The 12,363-nt window shown below is 44.0% G+C and overlaps 1 protein-coding gene across 1 annotated transcript in view; it reads left to right on the top strand.

Annotated features, from left to right (window-relative positions):
• The window catches only part of LOC141128471 (vomeronasal type-2 receptor 26-like), a 170,865-nt gene that overhangs the window by 143,792 nt on the left and 14,710 nt on the right, over positions 1 to 12,363 (top strand). Inside the window, exon 5 of the mRNA XM_073615776.1 lies at positions 3,965 to 4,088. Coding sequence (XP_073471877.1) covers positions 3,965 to 4,088 — 124 coding nt within the window. The remainder of the gene's footprint in view (positions 1 to 3,964; positions 4,089 to 12,363) is intronic.

Genomic DNA, 12,363 nt, shown 5'->3' with positions numbered 1-12,363 from the left:
GGTCCTCCTCCTCCTCCTGCAGGTACTCCTCCTTGTCCTCCCTCTCCTCCAGGTCCTCCCAGTCCTCCTCCAGGTCCTACTCCTCCTCCTGCCACATCTCCAACTGCACAGCCACAGCCGGGAAGGAAGCGTGTAAGGAAGACCAGAAAGTGAGGACCCTGGATCCAGTCTGGTCGGCCAAAAAATGCAGCCTCTTGTGGTACCACAGCCTGGGGACACAGATGTCATCTGCTGCTTTCCGGATCTCAGCGAATTCTGGACCAGACTGCCCTCCCTTACATATGGACTCCTCAGGCCACCAATTTTGATGTTCAAGAATTGATGTCTGCCGTGGGGGTCCCAGGCTTCACTAATTTCTCCTGTTGATCCAGTGTTGCCTTCCTCTTTGTTTGGTTCTGATACCTTAATAAAGGATTTTTGTTTGGAATTATACTCTCCTATGTGTTTTACTTCAAAAATGACAGTTTGTGAGGATTCAGGTACATTTCAAATATACAATGTGAAATGAACAAGGGACACCAACAACAAACAATCTCCTGGAGATTAAATAATAAAAGATATCAATGGTGTTGGGGTAACTTGACACCCAAAAATATTCTGGAGTAAAAATAAAAAAAACATTGAACAAAGATCAGCCTTTGAAAAAATCCAAACATTAAAGAAAAAAAAAGGCTTAAAATCCAAAAAAAAATAAATCAAAAAAATAACTAAAACTGTCAGATGTGACAACTAATAACAATATATTCAGGGAATCCCAATAAAAAAACACAAATAAAACTTTGTGAGAAGTGTGTGTGAATATGAGCAGCAAAACTACTTAATTCTTGTCACATTATAAAGAAGAAGAGAGTGCGCTGTATTAAACCATTTTTAACATTGCAGCGTGACGAAAGTGCTGTATCCATTGCGAACGCTAAGTTTACCAGAACGAGCTGTTCCGTCTTGGAATTTCTTCTGAGCATGCGTGGCACTTTGTGCGTCGGAACAGGCCACACACGGTCGGAATTGACGCGATCGGATTTTGTTGTTGGAAAATTTTATCTCCTGCTCTCCAACTTTGTGTGTCGGAAAATCCGATGGAAAATGTCCGATGGAGCCCATACACGATCGGAATTTCCGACAACACGCTCCGATCGGACATTTTCCATCGGAAAATCCGACCGTGTGTACGGGGCATAAAAGTGAATAAAAATAAGAAAAATAAGTGAATAAAAAAATAAGTGAATACAAAAAAATGTGCCCCCATGTAGATCCATCGTCAATCATGAAAGCGATGCTTTTCCGAAAAACAATTAAAAAAAGCTTTGCTCACCACGAATGCTCCAACGGTCTGCCTGCCCCATCGCCTGGAAGAAAAGAACGGCTGCACACCACAAGAACGTTCCAACAATTTTATTCCAAAAATAGCAAATGATAGCCAACAAAGGCAGAGTGAGAAGTATGTTCTGGGTTCTGCAAAACTCACAATATCCTTTAGATCTACCATCAACTACACTATATACCATTTGGAATGTTGCAGAAGCAAAGTACACTCTATTGTTAAAAGTATTGGGACGCCTGCCTTTACACACACATGAACTTTAATGGCATCCCAGTCTTAGTCCGTAGGGTTCAAAATCATTTGGTGGAGGGGGGATTATGGTGTGGGGCTGCTTTTCAGGGGTTGGGCTTGGCCCCTTAGTTCCAGTGAAGGGAACTCTTAAGGAGTCAGCATACCAATATATTTTGGACAATTTCATGCTCCCAACTTTGTGGGAACAGTTTGGGGATGTCCCCCTCCTATTTCAACATGACTGCGCACCAGTGCACAAAGAAAGGTCCATAAAGACATGGTTGAGCGAGTTTGGGGTGGAGGAACTTGACTGGCCTGACCTCAACCTGATAGAACACCTTTGGGATGAATTAGATCGAAAATTGCAAGCCGGCCTTCTTGTTCAACATCAGTAACTGACCTCACAAATGTGCTTCTGGAAGAATGGTCAAACATTCCCTTAGAAACACTCCTAAACCTTGTGAACAGCCTTCCCAGAAGAATTGAAGCTGTTATAGCTGCAAAGGGTGGGCCAACTCAATATTGAACCCTATGGACTAAGACTGGGATGCCATTAAAGTTTATGTGTGTGTAAAGGCAGGCGTCCCAATACTCTTAACAATAGAGTGTACTTTGCTTCTGCAACATTCCAAATGGTATATAGTGAAGTTGATGGTAGATCTGAAGGATATTGTGAGCTTTGCAGAACCCAGAACATACTTCTCCTATTTTCAATATTACAGCTCTATCCACACAGGCTGTTATCTGATCGCTCAGCTCCTGCACACTCTACCAAATGAACAATCTATGGCTGTGTATTTAGTGACAATGGTATTCACTGATTGCATAGGAAAACCGTGCACCTGATGAAGGGTGGTAGCGATGTGGGGGAGTAGGAGGGTAGATGATGCAGGGTGTGTACTAATGAGATCAGCTGGTAAACTCCTTCCTGGGTCATGTCCCAAGGTCTGTCCAGGAAGTAATGGAGAAATGTTTTTATACATCCAGCTAGACACTGAGGTAAGGGGTGTGTAAGATAAATAGAAAGCTTTTTATTTCTGGAAAAGTAGTACCGTATATACTCGAGTATAAGTCGTTCCGAGTATAAGTCATGGCCCTAATTTACCACAAAAGAATGGGAAAAACGTATTGACTCGAGTATAAGATGAGGGTGAGAAATGCAGCAGCTACTGTAAGTTGAAAAAGAGGGTCAACAATGCCCATCTGCAGCTGTATACCTCCCTGTGTCCTGTGCATGTGTCCTGTGCATGTGTCATGTGTCCTGTGCATATGTGCATGTGTCATGTGTCCTGTGTATATGTGCATGTGTCATGTGTCCTGTGTATATGTGTCATGTGTCCTGTGCATATGTGCATGTGTCATGTGTCCTGTGCATATGTGCATGTGTCCTGTGTATATGTGCATGTGTCATGTGTCCTGTGTATATGTGTCATGTGTCCTGTGTATATGTGCATGTGTCATGTGTTCTGTGTATATGTGCATGTGTCATGTACCTGTGTATATGTCCATGTGTCATGTGTATATGTACCTGTGTCCTGTGTGTATGTGCATGTGTCCTGTACCTGTGTCCTGTGTATATGTGCATGTGTCATGTGTATATGTACCTGTGTCCTGTGTATGTGTGCATGTGTCATGTGTATATGTACCTGTGTATGTGTCCTGTGTATGTGTGCATGTGTCTGTGTGCATGTGTCTGTGTGCATCCTACCTGTGTCCTGTGCATGCCTCCGTGTGCCGCTCTGCACCAATCAGCGTGTGCTATTATTATTCGGCGGCCATTCACTGTTCAAAAGCCGCGCCTTCTCCTCGTCTATGGTAGGCAGAAAACTCTAATTTCCAGCAGTCAGCGGTCAACCTATCACAGACATTCTCTCATCCTCATACCACGGACCAGGATGAGAGAATGTCTGTGATAGGCTGTACACTGACTGCCTATCACAGACGAGGAGGCGGGGCTTTTAACAGTGAGAGTCTGCCGAGTGGTATGTAGCACACGCTGGCCGCCATCTGCCTGCATGACACGCTGATCATGTAGGCAGACGGTGGTGACTCGAGCATAAGTCGAGGGGGGCACTTTCAGCCCCAAAAAAGGGGCTGAAAATTTTGACTTATACTCGAGTATAGGTACATGGTATATTGGTACATAGGGGAGCTGGAATTTAGAAGAAAAAAGTGAACTTTAATTAAAAATAGAGGCCCTATCAACATACAACAGAAATCAATAAACACCACAAATGAATGAAAACCCACAATATACCGACCCCTGAATGGATCTCAGACCTACAGAATTCACCTTAAATCCATTGGGGAGGAAAACCTGAACCTCATTCATATTTGTAACACTTAGTTTGTATAGCCTCATGAGAAATGATCAACATTTATATTATAATAATAATTAATATCTGATTTCAGGCTCCGGTATCTCGGTGCTCAGATCCCTGTTTACCTGGCAGCAGAAAAATGTTTGGATCTTCCATTTATAAATGCTGCTATGAGTGCATCCCATGTCCAGAAGGAGAGATCTCCAACATTTCAGGTACAGTTTGTACACATTTTCCCATGTTTGTACCACTTTAAAGGTTGCTGCAAGTAAAGAAAGATACCTATTTATCCTGTCAGGAATGTATTTAGCCCCTAAGTCCTTTTGTTGGCTGACTGCACACAGGATTTTGTGGACTGAAATCAGAAGAATGGTATCAGCCCTGCCCAGTTATATTTTGCTCTTGCTACTTATTTATAACAGGTACTTATATAGCACCATAAATATACGCAACACTTCACATATACACTATATTGGTGGTATGTAGAGGGCGCTGGTGAGTTAACTATTGGTGATGACATTAATGAAAAAAACAAATTATATACGTAACATCTTATAAGACTAAAAATGTAAACACCAAGTGATAAAGAATAATGGTTGCCAAAAACACTAAGTATATGTGAAAAAAATGATTGCTCACAAAAATAAACAATAGTGATAAAAATAAAGTCCCAAATGTGAAGAAGAACAACAGTTCTAATGTAAACAGAGTGGTCTTCTAGGTGTATAGACTCTTCTGTGTAGATAGTGGGAGTTCCTTCACCAAGAAGCAAAACGACACCCCACAGTGCTGAGTAACAAATCTGCTTACCAGATACAATTGACTTCTTTAATTAAAAAGAAAGTCATAAAGCGCTTATGCAGGGTTGTGCCTGCTCACATATGGAGACTGGAGATCAAATGGAAAGCTTCCTCCCCGGATTATTAGACATGGGATATATAAAAAAACAATGGACAGATCCATAGCGTAATACAGTTTAATAAGAAAGATTAAAAGCATAAAACATAGCCAAATGTCCACTTACATGTGTTGGTGCCTAGTCAGCACTGGGGCTGCTCACTTATCGGTATTAGGGCTGTGCATGGATGCCGTGTACCACCTCCGTGGTCGGCGTGCATTCCACCCGATGATATCAACAACCAGAGGAACCGGATATGGCGTAGAGTAACGTGACCAGGTACCGCTCCGACGTACGTTTCGTAATAACGTCTTCAGGAAGCGTGGTCACTAGGAAACAGTCCTTTGTAGTGGAAGGAGGCGGGCTAGTGGGCGTGATAATTACACACCAGGGAAAAAATGGTATTATCTAATCGCAATGCAAAAGCATTACTTGCGGCTAGGAAAACATTCAATGCACTTAAATGTATTCATTCCTTTATAGGTATAATTTTCAGTACATCAAATTAATTAAAATGGCGTAAATATAAAAATAAAGAAACATTTGATTCCAAAGCACTTTTCTGATGAAAGACAAAAGGGGCTTTTGATAAGCAGCCACAGTGCCGGTTCACATTCATGGCTAGTAATGTTTCCATTACATAAAAACACAATATTAGGTTGGCTTAGAATACTCGTGTGTACAAGATTAAATATAGCCAAATTGGACACAATGAATAAGAAAATTATATATATAATAAAAATATATATAAAAAAATACACTAATGCCGTGTGCACACGACCGGACCTTTCGTCGGACTGAACTCCGAAGGACTTTTCGCCGGAGTTCTGATGGAGTTCCAATGAAACGGACTTTGGATCACACCAAAGTCAGATCGTTTCGAACGTGATGACATACGACCGTACTAGAATAAGGAATAGCCAGTAGCCTATAACTGAAGAAAAGCATCCCCACAACATGATGCTGCCACCACCATGTTTCAGGGTGGGGATGGTGTGTTCAGGGTGATGTGCAGTGTTAGTTTTCTGCCACAAATAGCGTTTTGCTTTTAGGCTAAAAAGTTAAATTTTGGTCTCATCAGACCAGAGAACCTTCTTCCACGTTTGCTGTGTCCCCCACATGGCTTCTGGCAAACTGCAAACTGGACTTCTTATGACTTTCTTTCAACAATAGCTTTCTTCTTGCCACTCTTCCATAAAGGTCAGATTTGTGGAGATCACGACTAATAGTTGTCCTGTGGACAGATTCCCACCTGAGCTGTGGATCTCTGCAGCTCCTCCAGAGTTACCATGGGCCTCCTGGCTGCTTCTCTGATGAATGCTCTCCTTGCCCAGCCTGTCAGTTTAGGTGGACGGCCATGTCTTGTTAGGTTTACAGTTGTGCTATACTCTTCTCATTTTCAGATGATGGATTGAACAGTGCTCCGTGAGATGTTCAAAGCTTGGGATATTTTTTTATAACCTAACCCTGCTTTAAACTTCTCCACAACTTTATCACTGACCTGTCTGGTGTGTTTCTTGACCTTCGTGATGCTGTCGGTTCACTAAGGTTCTCTAACAAAGCTCTGAGGGCTTCACAGAACAGCTGTGTTTATACTGAGATTAAATTACACACAGATGGACTCTATTTACTAATTAGGTGACTTCTGAAGGCAATTGGTTCCACTAGATTTTAGTTAGGGGTATCAGAGTAAAGGGGGCTGAATACAAATTCCCCCCCCCCACACTTTTCACATATTTATTTGTAGAAAAAATTGAAAACCATTTATAATTTTCCTTCCACTTCACAATTATGTGCCACTTTGTGTTGGTCTATCACATAAAATTCCAATAAAATACGTTTTTTGGTTGTAACATGACAAAATGTGGAAAATTTCATGGGGTATGAATACTTTTTCAAGGCACGGTAGTAGGAAAGAATCATAGATCATGATGAGAATCACAACAGGAAATCTAATGGTAACCAATACAGGTGGGAGCATCCCACAAGGTCGGGGTGGACAGGTATTTCTAGTAGGAACTAAGAAGTGTGGATGATAAGGGTGTCTCCGCCTCACACCGTACCACGGCGAGAGAGAGAAGAACAAAATCTACACGCTAAGTACGATATCAGATAACTTTTTTTTTCACTAAACATATTGAACAAGAAAAAACAAGTTATCTTTGAGCTCCAGTCAGTGTATTTTCCGAGGCTAAGATGATGTCATTGGTCTGCTGCAGGCAGGAGGAAGCATTTCCTTAGTCTCCTCTTCCCCAACATTGTAGATTCATAGAAAGTCACACGGTGAGAGTCTGCAGCAGGGGCTGATCTGTGTCAGGGATTCAAGAACACAGCCAAGAGCTAAACAGGCACCAGGATTTCCATGATTGTGTCATCTCTCAGTTCAGGAAGTAAATGGTGACCCTGTATGATGCCAGATCTCTGGTACTAAATACCTGGAAGTGTTATTCTCGCACATTACTCATCATACATCACATTTAAGCGTATCAAAACTCCAAACTAAAACTCTAATATATTGCACCTTACCAATCTTTATTTCGTTTTTTGGGATTTTTTCTCCTTTATTTTTACCTGGTGATCCGACCAGTAACTCACTTCCTGTCTTAGAGTGTCTCCACTCTGGATGAAGGAGCAATGGGGACACCTCTGTACAGTAGCATTGTCAGTCTAGGGGGAGGGGAGTGGTTAGGACACATGCACACCGGGCGTTTAGCTAACCTCTAAAAACATTTCCTCTTGTCAGCTGCGTTTTTGCTGAAAAAACAATTGAGTTGTATAACGTGTTTAGACCCATTTAGGCTCATCAAGCATTTGGAAATGGATTAACACTTAAGCATTTGACACGCCTAGCATTAATGTTTGCTTAGACCCGTCTACACGCATGAAGCATTTTTTTTCTGCCAAAACATGGCTGCTCCTGGACACGCTGATGGACATGCCTCTGCCCACCTCCTTCCTGACTCACACCTGCTCAGGATTTTTCCTCGCTGCCATCTGGTGAGCTTCCTAGGCTCATATCACATTGGGCCACACAGCTCGTAGGGCACTGCCCCGGACACACCGCAGGGCAAGTCCAGGTTCTTTAACATATTCATGCCCAGAACAATAGGCACTGCTGAGCTTACTGGCCTGCAAACAAGTTACTGCTACTCCACCTTGGTCCACCACTTGATTGACAGTCTGGATCCTCACCCAGGTGACACCTTCTACTAGTGTAGGGGCGCTGATTCTCCACCCCCCAGCCCACTCAGCCAGTCACCACTGAGGAACAGAGCCACTCCCAGAGGGTGACTGGAGCAGCTGCAGGCTATCCCCCCCCCCTCCCTCTCCAATGGAGCAAGCCATGCATGCTCTGGAACAGTGGGATGTGCCAGAAGCCCAAAAGAAACAGCGCATCAGTGAACGTTTGCAAGGAGCTGCTGCAGAAGCCATCAGAAACCTCAAATTCAACAAAACAACCCATGACTACCTCATTATGCTACAGGAAAGGTTCGAACAGACAGAGAAAGTGGCAGGCTTGATTTGCCAGTTCAAGCATGATCAACAAAGCCATAGTGAACGCCTGTCTGAGTATATGAGACATTTGAACAAAATGCTGAACCAAATCGTGTTGAAGAAGGGAATAGAACCCTCTGCCATAGATCAAGCTAGAGTGTGGCAGATCCTAAGAGGGGCTCTATACTCACATCCAATCTGGATCCAGCTGAAGGCCTCAGCAGATGTCATGTTGAAATATTGTGAGCTCATTAAGGTAATGAGGGAGAAAGAAGCCATGTTTGAGGGCAAACAAGCTTCAGTCAGGCCAGCATCGGCACCTTTAGCTGACGTTGGATCAGTGGGGGCAATGGAGCTCAATTTGGAAATAGCCATCAGAAAGTCACAGGTGATGGAGATGATAAACCTACTGGCAGCTAAAATCACCACAATGTCTGGTGAGAGTGTCACAGGATCTAACCTATCTTAGACACCTTTTGTCATCTCTACCGAGAAACCAGCAAGTCAAGGGGTCTGTTTCAACTGTGAAGGAGTAGGACATTACCAACGTGATTGCCCAAGCCCATCAAAGTCTGAAAGAAAATGCCCAAAGCCAGAGGGCCCCGGTAAAGGCGCAAACTGGGTGCCCGCCTACCATAGCTAGTCAACAACATGAGGAGACCACAGCGGTAGTCCAAACCTTCGCAGAGGGTTTTTGCTGTTATCTCTGAGCGACCCGAAATCCCGCTCACCTTGCCTAGTCTCGGAAATTCTGTGCACACCAACCCTCAGGGGCTCAACGGAGACCCAAGCCAAAACAGGATCCTCACAGGAAGGGGGCACGGATACCGGCCACAGGACAAACTAATTCTACTACTACTTCTTGCAAATTCCAGGTTGAGCTAGTGGGATCTTCTCCTGTCATGTCAATTCAAGTGGAAGGAGTCTACACAAATACCCTTCTGGACACCGGGACCTAAGTGACCCTTCTATACTGAGACTTCTGTGACAAACACCACAAACACTTGCCCCTGCTGAAGTTGGATGAATTAGAAATAAGGGCTATCGGGACCCAGAAATTTCCCTATAACAGCTACAGTTAACCTTTGACCTCTCTGTGGCTGAAAAAAACAGAGACGTTCGACACACTAGCTGTGATATGTTACATAGTTACATAGTTACATAGTAGATGAGGTTGAAAAAAGTCCATCAAGTCTAACCTATGTGTGTGATTATGTGTCAATATTACATTATATATCCCTGTATGTTGCCGTCATTCAGGTGCTTATCTAATAGTTTCTTGAAGCTATCAATGCCCCCCGCTGAGACCACCACCTGTGGAAGGGAATTCCACATCCTTGCCGCTCTTACAGTAAAGAACCCTCTACGTAGTTTAAGGTTAAACCTCTTTTCTTCTAATTTTAATGAGTGGCCGCGAGTCTTGTTAAACTCTCTTCTGCGAAAAAGTTTTATTTCTATTGTAGGGTCACCAGTAGGAATGAGCTTCGAGTTCGAGTCGAACTCATGTTCGACTCGAACATTGGCTGTTCGCAAGTTCGCCGAACAGCGAACAATTTGGGGTGTTCGCGGCAAATTCGAATGCCGCAGAACACCCTTTAAAAGTCTATGGGAGAAATCAAAAGTGCTAATTTTAAAGGCTTATATGCAAGTTATTGTCATAACAAGAGTTTGGGGACCTGGGTCCTGCCCCAGGGGACATGGATCAATGCAAAAAAAAGTTTTAAAAATGGCCGTTTTTTCAGGAGCAGTGATCTTAATAATGCTTAAAGTCAAACAATAAAAGTGTAATATCCCTTTAAATTTCGTACCTGGGGGGTGTCTATAGTATGCCTGTAAAGGGGCGCATGTTTCCCGTGTTTAGAACAGTCTGACAGCAAAATGACATTTCGAAGGAAAAAAACCCATTTAAAACTACTGGCGGCTATTGCATTGCCAGTCCGACAATACACATAGAAGTTCATTGATAAAAACGGCATGGGAATTCCCCACAGGGAAACCCTGAACCAAAATTTAAAAAAAAAGACGTGGGAGTCCCCCTAAATTCCATACCAGGCCCTTCAGGTCTGGTATGGATATTAAGGGGAACCCCGGCCAAAATGTAAAAAAAAAATGACGTGGGGTTCCCCCTAAATTCCATACCAGACCCTTCAGGTCTGGTATGGATATTAAGGGGAACCCCGCGCCCAAAAAAAAAAAAAAAAAAAAAAAAACGGCGTGGGGTCCCCCCAAAAATCCATACCAGACCCTTATCCGAGCACGCAACCTGGCAGGCCGCAGGAAAAGAGGGGGGGACGAGAGTGCGGCCCCCCCTCCTGAACCGTACCAGGCCACATGCCCTCAACATTGGGAGGGTGCTTTGGGGTAGCCCTCCAAAACACCTTGTCCCCATGTTGATGAGGACAAGGGCCGCATCCCCACAACCCTGGCCGGTGGTTGTGGGGGTCTGCGGGCGGGGGGCTTATCGGAATCTGGAAGCCCCCTTTAACAAGGGGACCCCCAGATCCCGGCCCCCCCTGTGTGAAATGGTAAGGGGGTACTTACCCCTACCATTTCACTAAAAGCCCCCCGCCCGCAGACCCCCACAACCACCGTCCAGGGTTGTGGGGATGAGGCCCTTGTCCTCATCAACATGGGGACAAGGTGTTTTGGGGGCTACCCCAAAGCACCCTCCCAATGTTGAGGGCATGTGGCCTGGTACGGTTCAGGAGGGGGGGCGCACTCTCGTCCCCCCCTCTTTTCCTGCGGCCTGCCAGGTTGCGCGCTCGGATAAGGGTCTGGTATGGATATTTGGGGGGACCCCACGCCGTTTTTTTTTTTTTTTTGGCGCGGGGTTCCCCTTAAAATCCATACCAGACCTGAAGGGCCTGGTATGGAATTTAGGTGGAACCCCACGTCATTTTTTTTTTACATTTTGGCCGGGGTTCCCCTTAATATCCATACCAGACCTGAAGGGCCTGGTATGGAATTTAGGGGGACTCCCACGTCATTTTTTTTTTAAATTTTGGTTCGGGGTTTCCCTGTGGGGAATTCCCATGCTGTTTTTATCAATGAACTTCTATGTGTATTGTCGGCAATGCAATAGCCGCGAGTAGTTTTAAATGGGTTTTTTTCTTTCGAAATGTCATTTTGCTGTCAGACTGTTCTAAACACGGGAAACATGCGCCCCTTTACAGGCATACTATAGACACCCCCCAGGTACGAAATTTAAAGGAATATTACACTTTTATTGTTTGACTTTAAGCATTATTAAAATCACTGCTCCTGAAAAAACGGCCGTTTTTAAAACTTTTTTTTGCATTGATCCATGTCCCCTGGGGCAGGACCCGGGTCCCCAAACACTTTTTTATGACAATAACTTGCATATAAGCCTTTAAAATTAGCACTTTTGATTATTCATGTTCGTGTCCCATAGACTTTAACGGTGTTCGCGTGTTCGAGCAAACTTTTTTCCTGTTCGCATGTTCTGGTGCGAACCGAACAGGGGGGTGTTCGGCTCATCCCTAGTCACCAGTATGGTATTTGTATATTGAAATCATATCCCCTCTCAAGCGTCTCTTCTCCAGAGAGAATAAGTTCAGTGCTCACAAGCTTTCCTCATAACTAAGATCCTCCAGACCCTTTATTAGCTTTGTTGCCCTTCTTTGTACTCGCTCCATTTCCAGTACATCCTTCCTGAGGACTGGTGCCCAGAACTGGACAGCATACTCCAGGTGCGGCCGGACCAGAGTCTTGTAGAGTGGGAGAATTATCGTTTTATCTCTGGAGTTGATCCCCTTTTTAATGCATGCCAATATTCTGTTTGCTTTGTTAGCAGCAGCTTGGCATTGCATGCCATTGCTGAGCCTATCATCTACTAGGACCCCCAGGTCCTTTTCCATCCTAGATTCTCCCAGAGGTTCATTATTGCATTATTTTACATTTTTCTACATTGAACCTCATTTGCCATGTAGTTGCCCACCCCATTAATTTGTTCAGATCTTTTTGCAAGGTTTCCACGTCCTGCAGAGAAGTTATTGCCCTGCTTAGCTTAGTATCGTCTGCAAATATAGAGATTGAACTGTTTATCCCATCCTCCAGGTCATTTATGAACAAATTAA

The sequence above is a fragment of the Aquarana catesbeiana genome, linkage group LG01 (assembly GCF_042186555.1).
Source record: "Aquarana catesbeiana isolate 2022-GZ linkage group LG01, ASM4218655v1, whole genome shotgun sequence".
Classification (NCBI taxonomy): Eukaryota; Metazoa; Chordata; class Amphibia; order Anura; family Ranidae; genus Aquarana; species Aquarana catesbeiana.
This window is presented reverse-complemented; position numbering and strand designations above follow the sequence as displayed.